The sequence below is a fragment of the Vombatus ursinus genome, unplaced genomic scaffold, assembly GCF_900497805.2.
Source record: "Vombatus ursinus unplaced genomic scaffold, bare-nosed wombat genome assembly UNPS02014786.1, whole genome shotgun sequence".
In the NCBI taxonomy this organism is placed as follows: Eukaryota; Metazoa; Chordata; class Mammalia; order Diprotodontia; family Vombatidae; genus Vombatus; species Vombatus ursinus.
The window spans coordinates 4,501,082-4,526,521 of NW_020954564.1; the positions used below are offsets into that span (position 1 = coordinate 4,501,082).

At 39.3% G+C, this 25,440-nt stretch overlaps 1 protein-coding gene across 2 annotated transcripts in view; it reads right to left on the bottom strand.

Annotated features, from left to right (window-relative positions):
- LOC114047046 (astrotactin-2) overlaps positions 1-25,440 on the bottom strand; it is a 1,078,351-nt gene that overhangs the window by 241,620 nt on the left and 811,291 nt on the right. For both annotated transcript variants that reach the window (XM_027867720.1, XM_027867721.1), the window contains 2 exons: positions 25,230-25,363; positions 24,061-24,209 (listed from right to left, as the gene is read on the bottom strand). In XM_027867720.1, the coding sequence (XP_027723521.1) occupies positions 24,061-24,209; positions 25,230-25,363 (283 nt within the window). The remainder of the gene's footprint in view (positions 1-24,060; positions 24,210-25,229; positions 25,364-25,440) is intronic.

A 25,440-nucleotide genomic window follows, 5' to 3' on the forward strand; every position in this document is an offset into this window, starting at 1 on the left:
GGCGGCAGCTAGGTGGTGCAGTGGATAGAGCACCAGCCCTAAAGTCAGGAGGATCTGAGTTGAAATCTGCCCTCAGACCAAACACTTAACACTTACCAGCTGTGTGACCCTGGGCAAGTCACTTAACCCCAATTGCCTAAAAATAAAAAAAGAAAAAAAAAGAAAAAGAAAGTACTTGTGGCAAATTACATATAGTCAAATAAAATAAATTCCCACTTTGGCTACATCTGAAAAATGTATCTATGTAGTCTTCTAATTGATCTCCTTGCCTCTCAAGTCTCTCCTCCCTATTCCAATACACCCACCATTCAGCTGTCAGTGATTTTCCTAAAAAGCAGGCTTGACCATGTTGCTGCCCCACTAAATAAACTCCACTGGCTCCCTATTACTTCCAGATAAAATGTAAATTCCATTTTTTGATATTTAAAGTCTTTAACAACCTGGGTTATTCCCACCTTTTCAATTATACTATATTCTGTTCCCCTCCATTTGCACTATGATCCAGCTGTACTGCTTTACTTGCTATTTCTTATAAAGAATATTCCTGAACATTTCCAAACCATACTGCCTGTATACTGGCCATCTTCCTAATCACCCTTACATCTAATCCTGGGATCTATTGCCTGGCACTCTGAGATGAGATAGGTAAGTTTTTGCCTTATCTTGTGTGAATCCAGAACTTCATGTCATTTCCTGGCCATTTCCAAACCAAGTCACTGTGTGCTTACCAAATGATCTGGCAGCGAGCTCTCTTCTTCTTAATTTAGTCTTTAATCTCTATTCTTTGCACTGATTGTTCCCCAAAGCTGGAATGTTGTTCTTCCCAACTTTCAAAATCCCTGGCTTTATTTAAGATGGCTCAAATTCCACTCTCCAGGGGGACATTTTGGTCCCAGCTACAACTGCCATTCTGCCATCCCTTCTAAGGTTTCATCAGTTCTATATTTATCTGGTACATTCTGAGTTAAACATGTTGTTTCCCTCATTAGAATGTAAACTATTTGAGGGCAAGGATTCTTTTTTTTTTTTGCTTTATCTTTATATAACTTAGCACAGTGTCAAGTTGTGTATTTATTTAATAAATGTTTATTGGTTGGTTGATTAGCTCCCTAATGCCTACTCAATACTGTTCAAATAACTTTTCCTTATATACAAGGCCCTCTACAATCTGGCATGATTCACAACTCTCCAGTCTTAAATCCTATTATGCCCCTCTATACATATTATGCTCCAGTCAAACTGACTCCTCTCTGTAGCCCTTGTACATACCCCACATTCTTCTGCTTCTGTGCCTTTGTTCACATTGTTTACTAGACTCAAAATGCCCTTCTTTCCTCTCTTTGCCTGATGACATAATATTCATTCTTAAAGTCTAACTTAGACGCTACCTCCTCTAGGAAGCCTTTCCTATCTCTTATCTAGTCATGACTTTACATCAGACTTTATATACCACTTTCTTTTGTAACTGTCTGAATACATTTACTTATATGATATTGTAAGCTATAATTATCTGTGTTGGATTCTCATCCTCTTACTAAAACGCAAAGTCTTTCAAGGCAGGTGCAATGTCTTACCTAAGCTTCCTATCCCCCTTAGTCCCTAACCTAGGTGCCTGCACAAAGTAGGTGCTTGATAAAAGCTTGTTATATTTTTTGATTATTCATCTCAGAATGACAGACCTCAAGAAATAGAGGAAAAGGATCACACATGAGGTATCTCTGGAGAAACAATCAAAAAGATTTGATAATACAGGTGAGAAATGGGAAGAACCTAAAAAAGCTAGCATGAATCAAATTTGTGCTATGTCGAGGTGGGAGACTTGTCAAATGTAGGCAGGAGTTGATTAATATCTACCTTGCAAATGGCCTAAACATCTGGAACAGGGCAGATGTGTACACAGAAATGTGGTGCCCATGATACATAGACTGGAAGAATGGGGGTGGAGGCAACTCTGGGGTCAGGGAACAAAGGAAATGCTTGTCCACCCAGCATGCGATCAGCCTCGGGAAATCAAGGGAGGTCCTCAAGTTAGATATTGTAGCTGGACCAAAGAAGGGCTGGATACGTTTACAGACAGTGAAAACATCTGTACTTATGCAAGTGAAGATAAAAGGAAATCGGATCTCATGCCTTAGGGCATGATGTATCGTCTTCTTTCCCCATCTTCCAAAATACTGGGTGTTGGCTGCTGTTGAAGGCAGGATGCTGGGCTTGATGGATGAAGTCTGAGGCAGCACACCAACCTCTAAGTTAATCAAAATTACCAAAACATCCTGTTATATAGGGAAGAACAAAAATTCCATTCTTCCATTAGAAGTCAAAAGAAAAAAAGTGAAAGGATCAATCTAACAAGTTTAATACCTTTTCTCTGACTTTCAATGCCCAAAATAACTTCTGTGTTCCATTGCCAATATGCTATGTAAACTGAAGTTGTGGGTTAGATCCCTGAACAAGCTAGTTTGCTTTATAGATTACCTTGTTTTCCTACAATGCTAATTAATTCTTGCAAATGGATGGCTTCAACTGGGCAAAACCAAAACAGAACAAAACCTGTGGTTGGCTCAAACCCATCACGATCTAGAATTGGAATTCAAAACATAACATTGGACTTAAAGTCAAGCAATCTGGATTCTAACCCCAGCTTTACTCTAGCCATGTACTATTAACTTGTCTCTGCAGGCCAGGGAAAATCATTTAACCTTGATAAACTTCAGTTTCTTAATTTCTAAGATGGAGATAATTACTGTCTTGCCTAACTCATAGAAACAGCATGGCACTATGGAAACAAATGAGGCAAATTTATATTCTGCCTCTGACACTCGATATGTTTGTAACCTTAGTCAAGTCACCTAATTTCTCTGGCATCGGTTTTCTCATCTATGAAATGAGAAGCTTGAATTAAACTGACTTCTAAGGTCCCTTCCAACTCTAAATCTATGATACTGTCAAATAAGAGAATATATGTGAAAGAGCTTTGTAAACTGCACAATGTTACATAAATGTAAAGGATGGAAATTATGATCATTTCATCACTCTAATAACAATAGCATCAACAATATATGAGAAATACCAAGCATATGATAACTCTTCAATCACTGGAATAGATACCAGATTAACTACTTTGGGTTGAGAAGACAGAACATAACATGCCCACATAAGCTCAATAATCCCCTTTCTGTAAGGTCACATATGTGTGTGTTTTAGATTTTATTCCATTCAATTTGGGATCCAACAGGAGACCCCACACACTGAATTTCCATCATTCCATTTTTCTTTGTTTTACATTCCCTGGCATTCCACTGAAGAGTTCAGCTGCTGTGAAACAACTGAATCTGTAAATCTTAACCTTGTGATTCATCATGGGCACACAGAGAGAACCTCTGCATTCAGTGGATGAACCATCAACCTGCAGACACATAGCAAAGGCTATGTGGGATGGTGGTTTAGAGCACTGTTTACTCTGTGCCTTCTTTTTTCAAACTGTTAAAAGAGGATTCCGTTAAAATGAATTTGTATGTGGCCTTTTCCTCTCTTTATTAGGTCTGATTTTTTTTGAGAGGTTTAGTGTTAGGGATAGTCCAATGTTAGAATCTAGCACGATACTAACCCTTTCCTCAGATGTTTAAAAGAAAGGCCAACCCCTAATTTGATTTCATTTTTAATTCTAGCAGAGATGTTTATAAGGTGTCTGAATAAGGTAGATTTTATCTCAGAATCAGGTTGACATTTTAGTACTCTAGTTGCTTTTTTTTGAGGCAGTCAGGGTTAAGGGACTTGCCCAGGGTCATACAGCTAGTAAGTGTCTGAGGCCAGACCTGAACTCAGGTCCTCTTGACTCCAGGGTCAATGTTATATCCACTGTACCACCTAGCTGCCCCTACTCTGGTTGCTTTCTGACCACTCCAGAAATAGGTGGATTTCAGTGACCAAAAGGTCTCTTTTCTAATGATTTACATGCAAGTAGCATTAGAAACTTTGAATTGGGTTTAGAGGTTTGAAACCTTGTGGCCTAATCTAATAAAGTCAATGGCATATCATTCAAGTCTTGGAAGTCTTTTAAGGAAACATACAGATCATTTGGATGACAAGAAAACGTCATGGTACAGTGGAAATAACATTGAATTTGAAGCTAGCTATAAGGCATTGAGTTGAATCCTGACTCAGCCACTTATTTGTGAGACATTCAGCCTCAGTTTCCTCAACTGCAAAGTGAGGGATTGGGTTATAAAATAATCATCCTTTCCAATTCTAAAATCCTATGAGCTCTACATTTTGCCACTGGTCTTTTAAGCATATGAGCCGATCAGGAAGAGAGTCAGAGGATGGAGCAACACAAGGCAATTATGGATTAAGGTGCAATTAAATTAGGCCCCATAATTGCTCTATGACATAATCTCTTCCTCATTGTTGGTTAATAACCCAATTGCATTTATTATCCCAATTGACTCTACCCTCCTCCTTTTCCCACTGGGATAGGTGAGTCTGGAACTGTGCAGGGTGATTGGACTCTTCCTGGGGAAAATGAGACCAGGTGAGCTAGATTCTTTTGGTCTTATCCCAGTGGCTCCAAGCCTATACTCAGGATCACTTTCTTCTGTCTTCTTTATAGGAAGGTGGGGGAGGGGAAACAGGGGATGTAGTAGAAAGAGCAGAAAAAGAGAATGACAGTGAGGGGAGAAGCAAACTGGAAATTGGGGAACTATGAACCAAATCTAGATCAATTCAGTAACTGACACCTTCTTCATCATCATCATCATCATCATCATCATCATCATTATCATCATCCCATGTAATCTGACCCAAGTCCTTCTGGCTCCTTCTCCTTACGGGTAGCAGTGAAGAACATGAGCAAACATTTGATAAAGTTATTCCAAGTTATAATCCTCTTTGTTTATAGCGCTGCTGTCATTTCTTCATATGCATTTTCTTATCTCATCAAGTCACAAAATTTCAGAATTGGAAAGAACCTTAATGGTGATTTAGTCTAATCTCTACCTGACACATGGATCCCCTGTCCCATATTTAGAACCAACTTTTGAGGTATTAATGACCAGTATTTTCCCCATTTTACAGAAGGGCTAGGTGAGGTTCAGTCAAAATAAGTGAATTGGCCAATGGTAAAACGAGGACAAAACCTCAGGCCTTCTGATGCTAACTCCATTGTTTTTGATACTGTACCAAAATGACTTACACACTCTCTCCTACTCTGGTTTCTTTTTCCTAAAATTGCATAGACTACAAAATGCTAATAATGGTAAAGAGCTTGACTCTCCTGGGGTAGAAATGATCAAGGTGATTCCAAGGCAGCCACTTTTAGGCAATGGAGGTGAGGGATGTTGTTAAACCTTGGCTCTTCTTATTTGTGTGAGTATGGACAAGTCACTTCACTACTATGGACCTCAGTTTCCTCATCTGTAAAAAGAGAGGGTTGGAGTAGGAGATCTCCAATATCTTTTCTATTTTTAAATCCTCTGATCCTCCAGTCTATGATCTGCCCTGACATTCTGCAGACTCATTTCCCCTGGGTGAAATCCATTAACTTATCTGATGATTCCTGGAATTTGAGGATTTCTGGAAACAGATATGCACTTAGGATATGCCCTAGAGGTAGGGTAGGGTTAAATCAGCTCAGTTTGTAATAGTTACCTGAAAATTCACAGACATGTACCAAGAGATCTGAGTCTCTACAGGGCAGGCAAACTCTTTGATGTCCAAGGTACCATGGGCACCCCTGCTATTCCGTCAGAATATCTCCCCTTTATGATCTCTCAAATCAATAAAGGAAAAATTCACCCACAAAGCATTTAAATGAGAAGAGTGGAAGGGCTACAGCTCTTGCAGTGTATCTGACTCCTCAAAGACATATTTTTTTGGAGGGTCACCAAAAGAACCTACTGAATTTTTTATTTATTTTTTTTTGAGGCAATTGGTGTTAAGTGACTTGCCCAGGGTCACACTGCTAGTAAGTGTCAAGTGTTTGGTCTGAGGCCACATTTGAACTCAGGTCCTCCTGACTTCAGGGCTGGTACTCTATTCACTGTGCCACCTAGCTGCCCCCTGAATTTTTCATTAGAAGATTGAGCCACAGAAGTCAGAAAAAAAATGCTATGATCAGATTGGGGATAGAGCCACTCACAACTGGCCACAGGGAAGACAGTCTAATGGGAGAAATTAGAGGCTTCAGATAAACACTCCAAGGTGTTTTGTATGTAAACTTAGTAACACAAGCAATATTAAATAGATTGGGTATTGTTTTCTTAACTTCTCTATTTAAGTCCTTTCTTGAATGAATGAATAAATGGATGAATGATAGAATGAAAAGCATTTATTAAACATGTATCAAGCATTGTAGATAAGGAAGAGGGATAGGGACTAAACCAGTGGTTTTATTAGTAAAGGGAATTCCAGGTAAAGAAATTCCTTCAATCAGTGCAGGTCAGTTCTTTCTTTGCAAGTTAGGATTGAGAGGTTATTAAATAACTTGCCCAAGATCATACAAGCCCGTAAATGTCAGAAGCAGGACTTGAACCCAGGTCTTCCTGGCTCTCAGGAGATACTTCTATTCACTGTGCCAGTGTATCCCATTTAGTGGATTTGTGACAATGGTCCAAATGAGTTGTGCTAAAAATTCTTTAATGGTACCTTAAGTAATAAAAAAATTGTCCAATTATCTATACCTATATATATATATACATATATTTGTATATATACATATATGTGCATGTATAAAAATATATGTGTATGTATGTATTTTTTTCTGTGACAATAAGCATGTGAATGTTTGAAGCATTATAGTTTTGCTCCTACAGTAATTTGAACCCAGCATGATTATTTGATTACTAATTTTATTGTTTGTACAGCAATTACATCAAACCATGACTACTTCTGACTAAGGACAACATGTTCCTGCAGTTTATCAACTTGTCATCAAATTGTTTTCAAGATACCATGGAGCTTCTCAATAGACGGTTAGGTACATGTACACACCCTCATTTGTATTTAGTACAGTGCACCACTGTAGCTCCTTCATTTCCCCACTTTTTACTTTGTCATCATACCTCATCAGCTATATAATCACATGATCAAGATGTTATGAACAGTTGCATTCTTGCAGTGTAAAGGGTAGTCTATTTGTAAACCATGAGTGTCATTTATGTGCATAACAAGACATTGTGAAATTATCACAGACCACCTGATGCATGGATCCCCTGTCCCATATTTAGAACCAACCATTGAGATATTCATGGCAGGTATTTTCCCCATTTCACAGAAGGGCTAGCTGAAATTCAGTCACCATAAAAATTTGGTGAAACAAACCTTAAATTTTCTCATATTGTAACATTAACACCATTTTCCAATTTATACTTACTCTCTGTATATGTTACTATTTTTCTATCTGATGGATTTTCAGAAAAATTGGTTGGCAACATTGGTCAATCATTTGAAAGAATTTCTCTGAGATTATAACCTATGTGCCAATGGTAGAAGGGAAGAAAGTAATGTTTGAAAAGAATTATCTTCTTACTGAGGCTAAGTTACATATAAGCATTTTTTTCAAATGAAGCAAAATGTGCAATTGAGTTTCAAATATAGTCATCATTTACAACAATACTTGTCATTAGCTAGTAGAAAAGTAAATATCTTATATCATAATTAGCTATTTATTTTCATTGATTAGCTAGGTGACTAATTTTTTAATGAATTTCTATCTCAAAGAAGGAGAACTTGTAAAACTTTTCCTATCATATTCCAGCACATACTTGTGTGAGCATGCATCTTCATTTTATTCTTATTTTCAATCTAAATACAGAAATAAACTCAACCAGATTTGAGACTGTATTTGTCTGGTATTGAGCAAGTATTAAAAACATTTGTGCAAATAAAAAAGTCCAAAATTAAGTTTAGACATGATTACTATATTATGTTAAACATCTTCCAAGTTATAACTTATTTCATTAAAAATGTTCTTTATATTCAACAATATTTCTAAATTAAAGAAATTTAATATTGTCTTGCTGAAAATAGTAAGCATTTGAGGTCTTAGTGGATTATTTCTTTTAATCCTTGCAGAATATCCTACATAAAATATTCAAAATTATTTGTTAATTTTACACTTAAAGTTTTTATGATTATACATAAAATAAAATTTTATATAATTAAATTATATAGTGTAAATTTTAATTTGGAGTTTTTGGGGGGAAAGGTTATTGTAGTTATTGTAAGAACTTAATAAATTTAAAAGAATATTTTGAGCAGTATATTACCCTGGAGATTCATAACACATTTTTGTGGTTGTTGTTATATTTGAAAGGAATTTGTAGAACACAAAATCATTGAAAACCACTACACTACACAATTCTGCCTATCTTCCTCCCTAGGAATACACATACATATGTGAAATAACCCCTGTCCTCAAAGAGTTTACATTCTAATGAGGGAGACAATACATATAAATATATATGAAGAAAGATAATTTGTGGTCTGGGAAGTCACAAAGGTGGTGAGTAAAACAATGGAGAATTCACCAATACACTCTTTCCAGAGGCAAAGGCAATGGTGTTTACAACTGGTGATTACAATTCTTTGAGAAAGAGGTATAAAGGGGGAGGGAGAGAGGTATGGATGCTCACTAACTAGGCTGAGAACAGAACAGAAAACGGCTGGGGTAAAGATGAAGATGAACAGCCTCTGGGAGTTAATGAACTAAGGTATGGACTCTGGTTGTCCAGTTTGAAGATTTGATCTGATGCATTCTTGGATGGGGAAATGACCTAAACTTTCAAAATTTCTGCCAGTAAAGAATATGCTCTGATAAGACCTACTAAGATTAACAGGTTTGAAGAATTGACCTGATGATGGATAAAATGTCTACAGGATGCAACTCTTGAAGAGCATCTATGAAGGCTCTGAGGGAATGAAAATAAGAGAATTACCCATACTGATGATATCATAGATACTTCAAGTATCTTTTGCAGCATGTATACATTATGTAATATATATACACATATGTAATAAATATTATACACAGATATATAGGCAGCTAGGTGGTGCAATGGATAGAGTGCATGACCCAAAGCCAGGAAGACTCACCTTCCTGAGTTTAAATTCAGCCTCAGACACTTACTGTGTGACCCTGGGCAAGTCATTTAACCCTGTTTGTCTCATTTTCCTCATCTGTAAATGAGCTGGAGAAGGAAATTGCCAACCATTTCAGTATCCTTACGCTTGAAAATCCCAAATGGGGTCATGAAGAGTCAGACATGACTAAAACAAATCAACAACAACATATATAAACATATAGATATATGTTATTGTTATATTGCCTCTATGTAGGGAATAATGTGGGGTCTGTGCATTTGTTTTTTTTTTTTAGAAATATTTTGCTAATTCTATTCAATATAATTGATTTCTTTTGTAATCTTATGTATTTAATTTTATGCATTTAAAAATATTCTTCTGTGAAGGGTCCATAGGCTTCACTATACTGCCAACAGGTTCCATCTCACACACACACACACACACACACACACACACACACACACCACACCACCACCACCACCACCAACAACAACAACAACAAAATCCAGCCATTAAGAACTCTTGCTCTAGATCCTACAAGTCAACAAAATAAACACTTTCTAGGACTAAGAGAAATCCATGGATTAAAGATTTATAGTGGCTTTATTTCAGAATAAGGAAAAGGGGTTCTGGCTATATCCCTAACCTCAGAGGATAAAGGCCTGGGAATAGTACCATTCTACAACCCCATGGGAAGACACGTCCTGAGCTGAATGGCTCATTGGTCTGACTCAGGAAGACAAATATAAGAAAGCACTTTCTAATCATTCAAGTTGACAAAAAGTACAACGGGTTACCTAAGAATATAATGGGCTCTTTATCACTTGAGGTCCCAAAGAGGAGACTGGATAATCATTTCTCAGGTATCTTGTAGAAGGAATTCCTAGCCAGGAATAGATTCATTCAACAATCATTCATTAAGTGCCTATCTTGGGTCAAGCACTGTGCTAGGCACTAAGGATACAAAGAAAAAATATAAATAGTCCCTGTCCTCAAAAAACAAAAAAAGGAAAAAAAACAACTTATTTTGAGAAGGGCAACATAAATACAAAACATTTATAATGTAAATAAAAATTATTTGGGAAGGAGAAGACCAAGAAGTGGGGAAAGGTGTGGAAGAAAGCTACAGATAGGCAGTGTGTAGTAGATGGCACTTAAGGTGAACCTTGAAAATCCTTATGGATTCTAAGAGGCAGAAGTGAGAAGGAAGTAACAAGGGAAGGGAAGGATAAAAGCATTTATTAAGCACTTAATGTATGCCAGTTACTGTGCTAAGGCTTCACAAATACTATTTCTTTTTATTCTTATAATAACCCTGTGACATAGTTCACAACCCTCTGAAGCAGAAAATCTCCAATTTATAATTGAGGAAACTAAGGCAGAAGGAGGCTGAGTGACTCACCCAGGGTCCCACAGTAAATAATTGTCTGAGGATGGATGTGAACTCAAGTCTTCCTGACTCCATGACCAATTTTGGACACCATCCTACTGCACCATCAGATGTCTAGTGGGATGATGAGGATGGCATAAATGAGTAAAATCAAGTAAGCCAATATAAATAAACCCAAGTACATGAAGGGGAGTGATGGTCAATAAATAAATAGCCTGAAATCAAATTGTACAGGGCTTTAAATGTCAGACAGAAGGACCTGTATCTTATTCTAGAGGCAAAAGAGAGCCACTGGACCTTTTCAAGTAAGGGAGTATTAAGCTAAATCAACAAGCATTTATCAAGCCTTACTATCTGCCAGGCAATATGCTAAGTACTAAAAAGTTGGGGGGTTGGGAAGGTATGAGCAAGAGGATGGAGCAACAAAATCTGGCAAATGAAGCATGACTGGTCTGCGCCCTTCTTCAAAATGGAAATTCTGAGAGGAACAAACTGAGAGAAAAGAGGCCTGTGTTTTACAAACATCAATTTGACAACTGTGAAGGATGTATTGGAGAAGGGAAAGACTAGTTAAAGGAAGGAGAATTAGAAGAACATTGATAAGGTATGGTGAAAGGAACAGTGAAAGGACAAAGGGAAATAGATGTGAAAGATGTCATGGAAGTAGAATGAGTAAGGTTTGGCAAGGATTGAATAGTGAGGGAAGGAAAGGAAGAGAAAAAGAGAGACAAAGAGAGAGAGACAGAGAGAGACAGAGAGAGAGAGAAGAAAGAAGAAAAGAATATAGAGGAAAAAATAGATAAAGAGGATCTGGGACAAAATCTTGAGAGACACCCCATGGTTAGAAGTTGGGACATGGATCATGAGTCTGAGAAGCAGAGCCATTGGAGAACTGTGTTACAAAGACCCAAGAAAGAGAGAATATCCAGGAAAAGGGTATGGTCAACAGTGTTGAATAAGGATCTAGAAAGATGAGGACTGAAAAAAGGCCTTTGGATTTGGCAATTAAGAGGTCACTGGTGAACTTGGAATGAGCAGTTTCAGTAAAGTGATGAGATTAGAAGCCATATTGCAAGAAGTGAGAACTGAATAAAAGGAGTTCAAAAAAATGGAGACAAATGAGAATATCCTGATTTTATTGGGGGGGGGGGGGTGGAGTTTGGTCTAAAAAGTTAGAGATGTTAGAAAATAAGTTGAGGGGATAATGGGGTCAAGTCCAAGGTTTTATTGTTGTTTCTGCTGCTGTTTTATTTTTTAAAAATGGATTGGGTAGGGTTGACCTAAATGATTCCTGAAGTCTGTTTTAATTCTAAGAGTCTGTAGTTGTTATGCTGCTTATTACTATAAAACTAAATGAATTTTAAAAGATTTAACAATTAAAATTTTTAAAAAAATTAAAGCAATTTATCTTCAATGTTAGCAATTGATGAAACACTTTTGTTCTCTTTTGCATTGTGTGTAGGTTAGTTACATATTTTCAATGAAAATCTCCCTCCCCACTCTCCACCTAACCTTTACCCTAATTCTACTAATTCTTCAAGTCCCAATTCAAATGCTACTTTTCTCATAAAGTCCTCAGAGAAGCAGACTGGCATGGTGGATAGAGTGTTTAACTAGGCATCAGGAAGACCTGTGTCTCTTAACATTTCTTAGCACTGCAGCTTTTGAGCAAGTCTTTTAAACTCTATGAGACTTTTCACTTTCTCATCCAAACTCTGAGAAAAGGTCATCTTTTATATTACAAAGAGTTAATTCATCTGTAAAATAGGGATAAGAATTTCAGTAGTACCTACCTCATAGAGTCATTGTGAGGTTCAAAGGAGATAATGTGTGTTTTAATTATATATTATATCATTAATATTATTTTATGGTAAATATAACTATATTTCAAAATAAATAGAAGTAATCATAATATATTACACATTAATTATATATCCATATATAACATATATATATATAATGGCATGAGGTTATATATAGTATATGTGTAATCATATAAGTGTATATGTATGTGTGTATATATATATATATAGATATCCACATACAGACATATATACCTATAATGCTTTGCAAACTTTAAAGTACTGCACAAACACCATTATCACCCTCCCTTTTCTCACCAATTAGAAATAATCTTGCTCCTTGGGACTCTCATAACCAATCTGTACTGACATTTGGAATCCCATCACCTACTGAAATCATCGGAAATTCTCTTACCAAGCAAGCTGGCTCAGCTTTTGATGCTAAATACCTTCTCATCTCCTGCAGTTGCCTCTCCCCTCTGATTATAGAACTGGAGGGTTGAGCAATAAACTATCTCAAAGCCTTCCTCATGGAGGATTCAGTATTTTCCAGACAACTTTTTTTTTTCCATCCAGTGGCTCTGATTGGTTTTAAGATTCCATGAACATCATGCCCTTGGTACCCTCCCTCACTCCCCTACATTTCAGCTTCCTTTTTGTGTATTGTCTTCCCATATTAGACTGTAAGCTCTTTGAGGGCAGGGACTGTCTTTCTTCTTATTATTTGTATCCCTGGTGCTTAGCACAACGCCAGGATCATAGTAGGAGCTTAATGAATGTTTACTGAATTGAATTGAATTGAACCTCCATACAAAATCTTACCCAAGACATATAGTCCTGACTGGTCTATCACATGCAAAACTCTTCCATTCTTCCTCTATCAGCAAGTCTTGAAGCCTAATGTGGTCAGTTGACACTTTCCCTATTTCATTAGTGATTTTAACTGTGTATATTTTGTTTCTCCTACAAGCATGTAAGATATTTGAGATCAGGGGTACCCTCTACACTCCTATATATCTCATAAAAATTAGAACAGGATCTCAGGGCATGTAGTAACAAATACTTGTAGATTCATTTCTTCATCCTCAGTTTTGAAGAAGATCAATGACATCACAATATTGGAGTAAAATAGTAGGTGATTGATGATGTCCTGACTTTTGAATGAATTAGATTTAAGTGGGGCAGAGTTGCACAAAATTGTCAGCCTAAATCTCTTTTTGAGAATCATTGAAGTTTAGTGGAAGGACAAAAGTCAAGATGACCAGCAATGCCCTAGAGCTTTATATTGCTATATTCTCTCCTTCAGTTAATTTCATATTAACTCCTGTGGTTCAATTATCATGTCTGTGTAATTCTCTCCCAAATCTACATATCCAGTCAATAATATCTCCCACGTATTCTGTTCCCAAATTACCAACTACCTACCGAATATGTCTTCTGCATGTCTTGAAAGCATCTCAACTTCAATGTATCCAAAATAACTCATCTTTTTTTCTCCAAAAACCCATTACTCCTTCAAACTTCTCCATTTCTGTTCATGGGATCTCCATTCTTCCTGAAACTTAGGTTTGCAACCTTGGAGTCAGCTTTGACTCTTCCCTCTCCTACAACCCCAAAATGCCATCAGTTGCCAGTACTTGTCTGCAATTGTTGCTTCCATGTCCTTTCTCCTCAATCTCCTCTTAATTCTCTACATTCTTGCTTCTGATCTCATCATTCAGCTGGAACTTATATCTCCAAAGTTACCTATGACTCGTTAATCACCAAATATAATGACTTGTTCTCAGTTTTCATCCTTCATGACCTCTCTGTAGCCTTAAATGTTGTCATCCACCCTCTTCTCCAAGTTTTCATGATACTGCTTTCTCTTGTTGTCTTCCTCTCTGTCTGCTCTTTCTTAGTCTCCTTTACTGGATCTTCATCCAAGTCATGATCACTAGCTGTAAGTGTCCCCCTAGGCTTTATCCTGACCACTCATATATTTACCCTCTCTATTTTGCTTGGTGATCTCACAAGCTCCCATGGATTCAATCACTATTTCTAAGCAGATGATCCTCAGATCTATTTATTGAGCCTTAACTTCTCACCTGACCTCCAGTCTTCTATCTCCAACCTCCTATTGGACTCTAACTGGATATCTCATAGACATCGTAAATTCAACACGTTCACAACTTTACTCATTACCCTTCTCCCCAAACCTTCTTCTTTTTCCAACTTTTCTATCACTGTCAAGGGTACTCTCATCCTCCCAGTTAACCAGGTTTACAAATTAGGTGTCATACTCAACTCTTTACTTTCTTTCATTGCTTATATTAAATCAATTGTCAAGTCCTGCCCTTTTTACCTTCCTAACATTTTTCAGCTACTCCTCCTTCCCTCCTCTGACACTGCCATCTTCCTGGTGCAGACTTTTATCACTTCATACTCACACTATTAGAGTAGCCTTCTGGTTCATCTCCCTGCTTCAAGTTCATTCCCATTCCAGTACATCCACCATTCAGTTGCCAAATTCATATACTTAAAGTGCAAGTTTGACCAAGTTAACCCACCCTACCCCCCCAAATCATTCAACTCTGTGATTTCCTATTACCTTCAGGATCAAATATAAAATCCTCTGTTTGAATTTTCAACTCCTTCATAACATTACCCCTTTCCATTCTACTTATACCTGTTCCTTTCCATATATTTTGGGATCCAGTGACAATATTTTCTTTGCTGTTCCTCAGATAAGACACTCCATTTCCCAACTGTGCATTTTCACTGGTTCTCCCCCGTGCTGGAATTCTGGATCCACATCTCCACCCATTGGTTTCCCTGGCTTCCTTTAAGTTTGAGCTAAAATCTCACCTTCTACAAAAAGCCATGGAATTGGGCATCCTCCTTTATCCCCCTTAGTGCCTTTCTTCTATGATCATCTCCAATTTATCCTGTATGTATCTTATTTGTATATATCTGTTTATATATCATTTCCCCATTAGACTGTGAGCTCCTTGAAAGCAGGGAATGCCTTTTGCCTTTCTTTGCATCCTGAGCACTTAGCCCATTGCCTAGCACATGGTAGGCAATTAAAAAAATGGTTGTTGACTAGATTTGCCAGTTGTACCTTCACAACGTTTCTTCTATCCATTTTCTTTTCTCTATTCACACAGCCTTTTCCTTAGTTTTTGTTCTTATCATCTCTCATTGATAGCTTCCTAATTAGTCTCCCTACTCCCAATTTCTCCCCTCTCTAATCTGTCTTTCACAGTTAACAAAAATGATTTTCTGACCTCATTAATCCTCTATTTAAAAGCTTTCAGAGATATCTTATTGCCTCTAGGATTAATTACAAACAATTTGGCATTTAAAGTCTTTTATAATCTGGTTTCAGCCTACTTTACAGACAGATTTCACATCACTACTCTTCACACACTTTGTTAGCCCATTTTTTCTTATAGTCAGAAGATCTGGATTTGAATCCAGGCTCTGTCACTTCCTAATTGTGTGACTATGGGCAAATCACTTCACCTTCTCTGAGTCCAAAATTCCTCAACTATAAAATGAGGGTCACAACATATACGAATACTATTTCTTAATGGTGTTGGGAGAAAAACCTTTTGCTAACCTTAGAGTATAATAAAAATTGTATTTATTGATTTGATCATTATAAGGAAAAATAATTTTCAACAACTGGACAGGACGAAAATAAGATAAAACCTGGACATCTTCTCACCATGATACTTGCATTAGAGCCATCATTGTTACTGCTGTCCTGCCAGAACCTTTAACTATTCCTCTTGTATGTTGAGTTCTGATAGTTGGACCTTCTGCCTTATCTCTTAGGAACCAACGCTCCACATCACTGCCACTTTCCAGTTATATGTCTACCATGCAGCTGCCTGGACCTGCTCCCTTCAAGCTCCTCTTATATGCTTCTTCTTCTCTTAGATTATAAAATCTTCATGATTAGGGACTATCTTTTTTTTCCCTTGTATTTGTATCTCCAGTATTCTAGCCACTATGCTACCAGGTATATCTGTAATAGCAACCACTAAAGAAATTTTCTACCTAGGGTTAGATCAGTAATGCTTTGAGACAACAAGGGATGCAGTCATAGACTTGGGATCTCAGAGCTCATATGGACCAATACCTGGAAAGGAATCTTTTTTATAGCATCCACTATGACAAGGTTTCTAGTGATGATGGCAAATTCATAAACATTTAAGGTAGTTGACTCCACTTTTGGACAGATCTAATTGTTAAGAAGTTTGTGTTTTTGTTTTGCTCATAAGGAGTCTATATCTGACTTTCTATAGTTTATGGGATGAGAGATTTTAGACAGGAAATGAACTTATAGGTCATTGAATGCAGTAATCACCCTCCCCCAGTTTTATAGATAAGAAAATTGAAGCACAGAGACATTAAGAAAATTGCCCAGGGACACACAGCAGGAAAGTGTCTGAGGCAGAATTGGAAGTCTTTCCAACTCCAAGGTCAGCGCCCTATCTACGTGGCCATGGCTTTGCTGAGTTATAATCTCTGGAGCCAAACAGAACAAGCCGAATCTCTCTGCCACTTCACACCCATTCAAATAATTGAAAGACAGAGATTCTATCTCTCCTAAGTCTTCTCTTCCATAGCCTTAACATCTCCAATTTCTTTCACTGTTCAAGTCTCCTTGTCTGGCTTTGTCTTCTTCAGAAGCTGATCCAGGTTGTCAGTATAGTTCCACCTGCTTGGGAGAATTTCCCTAGATCTGAAAGCTGCCACCCCAAGCCTTCAATTTTAACAGACCAGAGCTATCCTTTGGGACAGGAGACAGATCACTGTTCCATGTCTGGACTGAGGTCTAATGATGCCTTCTCCAGACCCCTTCAGTTCTCTTCCTTACTGACCTCTAGGTATCTCTCCCTACTCCATGCCAGCAACTTCATCAGAGGATCAAGTGCTCTTGGACAGAAGCCCTGATGAGAGTCGCTACCTGGGGACTTAACAAAGATGCTGCCTGGAGCTTCATGCTGCGGGTAAACTAAGAATTCAATTCCTAAATCCTTCTAGCTTCAGGCCAATCCACCCCCAGACAAAGACAAGGCATGGAGCTTAGTGCTACAGGTCACTCCTTTATGCCCACTCCTATATGTTGAAAGGTCAACTCCTATATGCCCCTGGCTTCAGCCAGTCCACTCTGAGTCACCCATATCCCATCTCTCACCAAGGGCAGAGGATGTGTTCTCCTATTACCCAGCTTCCTTCAACCCCCATTCCAGTGTCAAACATCCCTCACTGTCGAGGCCTCTGCCAGGCTGTGGCCCTTGGAATATATCAGACTGTCAGGAGGTGAGAGAGATGCAGACTGGGTGGCACGGTGATCCAACAGAACAAGACCCTCAGAACGCAGCCTTCCTTTAGAGGCCCTTCACTTTCAAACCCCCTCACTGAAGAGCGCTGGAGTGACAGGAAACATTTTCCAAACCTCCTAATATCAGTTCCAGATGTTCACAGTCATTCCAGTGTGCACTTCACCCTGTAAAACACATTTCCCTCTCCCGCTCCCTCCCTCTGCCTCTCTCCAAGCTTAGAGCCTGAGTCTCCTATGACATCACTCTGTGGCTGGTCCAACAGCAGGCAGACAGAGAGGGCCCCATGTGCCTTCAAAAAAAGGGCTCTGATCTGCTCCAAAGCTGTCGCGCACGGAGCTATGAGTAATTTCCACAAGTTTTAATAAACAGTTTGGATGGAATTGCTCCACCATCATCTTCTCTGCCGCCCGCCTGATGTGTTGAAACTGTGGCTTATTTCTCACACAAGTTCACCTCTGGAGCAGCCCTATTAACTTCAGATGGTCTCAAGATGGGGACCCAAGAATGTGTCCTTTAAGATCGAATAGAAACCTGAGGGTTGTGAGAGTAGCGGGCTATGTGTATGAGTAGGGGGAAGCAAGGAAAAGAAAAGAGAAGAGATTGCTCTTGAAGCCGAGCTTATTTTCTTTGCTCCCCCTGAGCTGGGCCTGATGCTCAGTAGTGAACAGGCAAGGCCAACAGACTCATCATGCCTGCTGTAACTTCAAGAGAGAGAGAAACATCATTGGCAAGCCAGGGGAAAGAGCAAAGTTTCCCAGATGCCAGGAGAAAAAGGGGGCCGGGACCTGGGCCATTGACCAGATCCAGATGCTACTACCTTCCATAGCATGGGTGATGTTGTAAAAGAGAAAATTGGTTTGCCTTGAAGGAAGTAGACCTGGTTGCCTTGAACTCATCAGCCCTGCCTGCAGACAAGCTCGAGTTAGGAATCCCCATGTGGAAGAGAGGGGCCTGTGATTCAAAAGGAAAAAAAGGAAACAAGCTGATTGAAAATTCCAGAAAGAGAGACCCAGGAGGGAGGCAAAGAGGGTTTGGGAGAGAATCCTGGACTGGCAGTCGAGACACCTGGGTAATCATTCGGATTCTGCCACAAGCTCATTGTATGACCTTGAATAAGTAGATTCTTGGGATGATTCTGTTACAGGCTGAAAACTGGAAGGGATCTCAGAGGCCTCTGATCTAATCCCCTGATTTTAAAGATTAGGATGCTGAGGCCCAGGGCGGTTAAATGACTTGCCCAAAGCCTTACAGGTAGTAAGTAGTGGAGTCAGCATCTGAACCCAGGTCTTCTTCTGTCACATCTGATTTTTTTTCATGTTCTTTCAGATTTTGTTTTCTCATCTGTAAAATGAGGGGGTAGACTAGATAATCTAGCATTTCTTTTTTACTCGAAGATTACATGAATCCTTCAAAGGTATAATAAAAAAAAATAAGCATTTGGCCCTAAGGCTGTATGTTTCATTAGAAAAGCCCACCCCAGGGCCAGAAAGGAAGACAGCTTCCATCCCCCATCTATTCTATTCCACATAAGTGGCCATCTGCTTTCTCCTGTCCCTCTGGCGATGCATATGATACCACTTCACTTGAGATCCATCTGTGTCCTGTGTCTCCTTTGAGGGTGTGACCTAGTGGCTCCTCTGGGCTCCAACCCTTATCATACCCCCAAGCTCCCAGAGCAACCCATCTGCCTCCCAGCTAACCTTTAGCAAAATTAAGCACCTCTCTACCCAACCTTTTTACCCTCATTCAGTGAAGAATGCCTTACCACCCTAGACTAAGAGTTCAAAGATGCCATTCCTTCGGATTCTTCGGGTGAGGAAACATGGAAGAACCCAAGGTCCAAGGGCTGTTTTTCATATGGGTGACAGATGATTAGTACACAGGCAAAAAAAAAATCATCATTACTAACAAGAACCATTTCTGGTCAAAACAACGGGAACGTGACAACTCTTCAGCTCAGGTTTGGTTTCCCATTCAACCCTTGAAACAAGCACAAGGTCTCCTCTAGAAGAACAGAGAGGGGTTGAATGAGGGGGTGGGAATTGGGGGGGTGGAGGCAGGGAGGGGACAGCATTTTAGCAGCCAATTCAATAGGGTGTCAAACAGATGGCAACCATAAATTTAAAAAAAAAAGAGGAAAAAAAAGAATAAATAAATAATGCCAGTGCTGCTCTAGGGCTGCCCGGCAGAAATCAGAGAGATCAAAGGAGAAACCCCATGTTTTCCTGCTCTGGCCTCACCTGACCAAATGTGTGAGCAATCTGGAATCTCTGCCCAAAACAAGCTCTTTTGCTTGTTATTTTGTTTTCTTTCTCCTTTTTTTTTCCTTTCTCTTTCCCTCTTTCTCCATTTCTTCCTCTCCTCTTTCTCTTCCTCCTCTCCTTTTTACCCTTCCCCCTGCTTTGGCTCTCCCTTCTTTCAAATTAATTACTCGAATAATGATGAAGCAACAAGTGTGTACAAGTCACCATACAAGGTACTGAGGACACAAAGACAAGAACAGAACAGTCTCCTATCTTCCAACAACTTACAGTACACTGGAAGATATCATTTGCATGTCACATATTAAAAAATAATTTGAAAGGAGAGAAGGAATTCTCAGAAGGGGGATCAGAGAAAGCTTTGGGGAGGAAGCACCATCTGAACTGATCCTTGAAACAAAAAAGGATGCTGAAAAGTGGAGATAAAAACTGAGTGCATCCTAGGCATTGGGGACTTCTATTGCAAATACTGTACCCAGAAGTAGGAGAAAGACTGTTGAATCCAGGGAACTCAGCCCAGTCTGGTTGAAACATAAAGAATCTGAAGGGGAGTGACAGAAAATAAGCCTAGAAAGATACTAGATTGTAATGAGCTGAAGAGTTTTAATTTTATTCTAGAAACAATAGGGAATGTTTTAAACAAGGGTATGGTATGGCCATCCCTGTGCTTAGAAAGATTATTTTGGTACCTATGTGGAAGATAGATTGAAGAGGGGAAAGATTAGAAGGAGTGAAGCCAATTAGAAAGTGATTAAAATAGAGTAGGCAAGAGTTGATGAGGCCCTGAACTAGGGTGGTGGCCATGGGAGTGGAGAGAAAAAGACTGATGTGAGCAATGTTGTTGAGTTAGAAATGACAACTAATTGGAAATGTGGGCCTAAAGGCAAGAGAACAGTCAATGAAGACTTCACTTATGCACCTGGGTGACTCAGAGCATGGTAGTGCTATCTCTTTCTGTTTTCTTTCTTTTTCTCCCCCTCTCTCTTTTCCTTTCCCTCTCTTCTTTTCTGTCTCCCTTACCCTCACTGTCACTGTTCTCTCATGAAGTAATTATCTATATTGTCAGCACTGTAGTCATGCCGGAGAAAAATAGAATAATCAGCTTATATTTGGTGGGACGGGGATAAATAGATGGGGCAAAGGGAATTTTTTTTTCAGGGTTGGAGCTCCAAAGCATTTATTATTTTCTCTATTTCTGCTGTTCCAATTATCTGTGATCCTCTCACCCCCTACCTCATTGTCAATCAATCCATTTTTATAGTACTACTACATATAATGTGCCAAGAATTCTACTAGGTCCTAGTGAGGTAGGGAATTAAGATATGCATGATCCTTTCCTTGCCTGCTAGGTACTCAGAATGTAGCTAAAAAGAAAAGTCATGATATTAAATAGCAATTCAAGACAACAAAACAGAAAATGGCACAAGGAAGAGTATGATTGCTAACTAAATGATACTGAAAGCAAAAGGTATGAATTTGGAGAAGGAAGAGATCATTTTAGGCTAGCCTGCCTAAGACAGTAGGGAGATAATATCAGGGAGAAGATGAGACTCAGTTTCTCCTTTACTCTTTTCTTTTATAGGTCTTCCTTTAACATTGACTTGTTGCCTACAAGTCAATAGTGCCATTTTGTTGTCCCATTTTTCACATTCCTGAACAGACTGAGTGGAGAAAGAAGGTATGGGAAAAGGAGGAGGAGGAGGAGAGGGGGAAGAAAAAGAAAGTGAGAGAGGAAATAAGACTGAGGGAGAAAGAGACAGAGACAGAAATATGAAGAGGCAGAGAGACACAGGGAGAGAGTCAGAGACAGAAGAAAGGATAGACTTTAAAAGAATAACAGACTCAAATACAGCAGAACAAATGCCAACTCCCAGTTACAACTCTGGGATAGGATTGCTTGGTGGAAGCAATACAGACATAAGTCTGCTCTTTACTAGCCAATTCCACTTAACAATCTTCATGATCTGGGTGTACCCATTGCCAGCCAAATTGGCCTTCAATAGCATCCTTGCTCTGGGCTCTATGTCCCTCCCTGGCCAATTCCACTTTAAAAACTTCTCTTGACCAGTTTCTTCCCAATCATAGAGGAAGCAATAGAAAAAGAGAGAGAAAGAGACAAAGAGAGAGAGAGAGAGAGAGAGAGAGAGAGAGAGAGAGAGAGAGAGGTGGTAGTTAGAGAGTGAGAAAGAAATCCTTTCCTTTTTTAATAGTGAACTGGTAGAGATGGAACCCCAAAGGCTATCATGGCACAGAACCCTCTTTCATCACATTCAAAGCAGAGTCCAGAGAAGTCTTCAGTACATAAGTGATAGGGGAATGAAAAGAATACCATTACTGCATGGGCAGTGGAAGTTACCAATTGTGCAGATTGGTGGAGGTGGACAAGGCAAATTCCAAGACTACAGTACCATAAGCCCGCATGCAAAGATTTCAACCACCTTCTTAAGTGGCAGATACCAGTTTTTATTTGATTCTAAACAGAGCCAGGGCATTAGGGAAGTAACTGATAGTTGGGATTCAGAGCACAACTATGTATGGCCTATGAGCTAAGAATAGTGTTTGCATTTTAAAATACAACTTTACTATTATTTTTAAATTATAAACATCATTCTTAGTTTGTGGGCCATACAAAAACAATTGACAGGCCACATCTGGCCAGCAGGTCATAATTTGTAAACCCCTGATCTAGTCCAACTCCCTCATATTACTGTTGAGGAAACTGAGGTACACTGTGGTTGTAACTTGCCCCAGGTCACATAGGTAGGAGCAGAAGCAGGCTTTGAATCTGGGTTTTATATTGTTGGTTGTCATCAAAAGCTTATACGCCTCCCCCATTCTATTCTAGATGTCCTCTTTACGCTGGTCCTTTGACGAGATTCTCTCACCTTCCTCAATATTACTTTATGTGTTTTTTTGGTCTTTGGCTAGGCAATGGGGTTAAGTGACTTGCCCAGGGTCACACAGCTAGTAAGCATTATGTGTCTGAGGCCACATTTGAACTCAGGTCCTCCTGAATCCAGGGCCAGTGCTCTATCCACTGCACCACCAAGCTGCCCCCCAATATTATTTTAAAGACAAGTTGTTGTTATTGGTCCCCTATCCTTGCAGTTTTATGGGTGATAAAACATAGGCCAGAGGAGTTTTATCTGTGTTTCAGTCTACCAGTTTCACAGGTGTAGGAAATGCCTTTTGAGATGCCCCTCTTCTAACACTGCATATCACCAGTTGCTTTATATCATAAAATTTCAGAGAGCTAACTGGGTTACCGAGATGCTACATGATCTATCCAGGGTCATACAGTCAGTATGTGTCAAAAGTATGATTCGAACCCAGGTCTTCCTGACTTCTAGCCCAAGTCCCTCACCATTTGTCCATGACATACATCTCTACCTTTAGTATCTGGGTAAAATATACTTAGCACTGTAAAACCCAGATTCAAAACCTGCATCTGCTACTACTACCTGTATGACCTGGGGCAAGTTACAACCACTGTGCACCTTAGTTTCCTCATCTGTAATACAAGGCATTTGGACTAGATCAGGGGTTGACAAACAAAGGCCTGCTGACCAAATATGGCTGTCACTTGTCTTTGTATGGCCCACAAGCTAAGAATGGTATTTATAATTTTAAAATAACAATAAAATTTGTATTTTAAAATGCAAATACTATTTTTAGCTCACAGACCATATAAAAGCAAATGACAGGTCACATTTGGCCAGTAGGTCATAGTTTGCTGACTCCTGGACTCTGTGCTCTCTAAGGTCCCTTCCATTTCTAAAATCTATGAGCTTATGTATTAATCCTCTTATCTTAAGTTTTTCCCCAAAGTTGACATCTTACAACAAGACCTTCATGGCAAGAGAAAAAAATTCCAGTGTTCCCTTGGAGCTTGAACTGGTCTTTGGTTTTCTATTTCTGTTTCTTACCACCCTTCTATGCAGTAACAACATGTAAGCATAAATCATAGCAGCTAAAAGCCCAAGACAAAACAGTAACACATCCCAGATAAAAAAGGAGCAATTGATCTCCTCAACTCTTCAAACCCAGTAAGGTGATACAAATCCTCCAACAGCCTCAGTGAACAGTAGGAACCCTTCTCCACTCAGGGTTTTCTTATGAGCTCATGTTTTATCCTAATGAAAAAATATCCCTAGATATGGCAGCATTGTGCCTGAAGAATATCTACCTACCAGTATAGAGGTCAGTATCTGTGTACTCATCCACCTTCTTGTGCTGAATAACATAGTCTGAGACTTTGGTTCCGATAGCTGGTTGGACATCCACCCACTCAAGGGAGACCACAGTACTGGAAGGTTCTACTCCAGGGGACAGTCGAAGTCTGGAGTGGAGTGAAAGAAGGAAGATTGCTTGGTTGTTGTCCAAGTTGGCATGACCACCCCAAAATACACTGCTCCTCACCCCCCAGGTTCCAGATCAGGCTACTCTGAAGAGTTCCTAGATAAGATAGGTCACTGTCTGAGAAAGCGGAGATGTTGCAGATTCCCTGACTGGTCATCAAGCTGATGCCTTCCTGTTATGTAAAGAAATTTACAATTCTTGGATGAAACAATGCCCAGGCCAAGTTTTGCCCTTGATTTCTCTGACTTCCACTGTACCGCTCCCCCATCCATGTCCCTGCTCCCCCAAGCTCTCAGACTTTCAGTTAAATATTTACTTATTTAAGAATTAACACACAAGGGGAGAGCTAGACTATGGAGATAAACTCCTTTTACAAAGTGAAGAATCCTTCTGCAAAAGGGATTGGTTCAATAGTTGGAGGGCCCCTGCTCTTAATTAGCCTAGGTTTTCTCATATATACATATATACATATATATATACGGGATCACAATTCCATTATTGCTTTGCAAAAAACAATTTTTAAATCATATTTTGGTCAACCTTTTAGTGATAAGCCTTCCCAATATGGAATAACATGAAGTCCATCACCAGATGTGAAATACTGGCCGCCTTGTTGGTTTGTTAGGTGGGCCCTGCCTTAGTCAGTGGTCTGGCTATCAAAAGACCAGAGCTACCTTGGCATTATCATGAGGGATCAGAGCAGGCCTTTATAGGAGGGGAATATGAATTGTTACCTACTAATGCAGCTGCCCATTGAGCCTTCTCTTATAGCCAACAAAACAGAACAAAACAAAACACTTATCCCTATCAGCAACAAGAACTCATTCAGGATATCTGACGGTTGCTGAGCTCCAAGAAGATGCAGTCAAGAAACTAGGCATCAACTTGAGAAACTACATAGTGGTGCCTGATAACAGAAAGATGATTAGGGGTGGGAGAGTTAGGGATGAAGGTCTGAGCATAGACGATCATCGGGAGGATATCAATGGGCTATACTCACACTGGTTGTGGGAGAGGGCTGCAGTTGGGGAGTCCATTTGCATCAAAGGCATTGAGGTCACACCGGCACCAGTCTTCAATCACATCTCCTTTTCCCGAACACCAATAGGAACTCATCAGTGCACTTTTGAAGGCCTAAAGCAGAGGAGAGAAGAGGTGTTGACAATGATGATGATGATGATGATGATGATGATGATGATGATGATGATGAT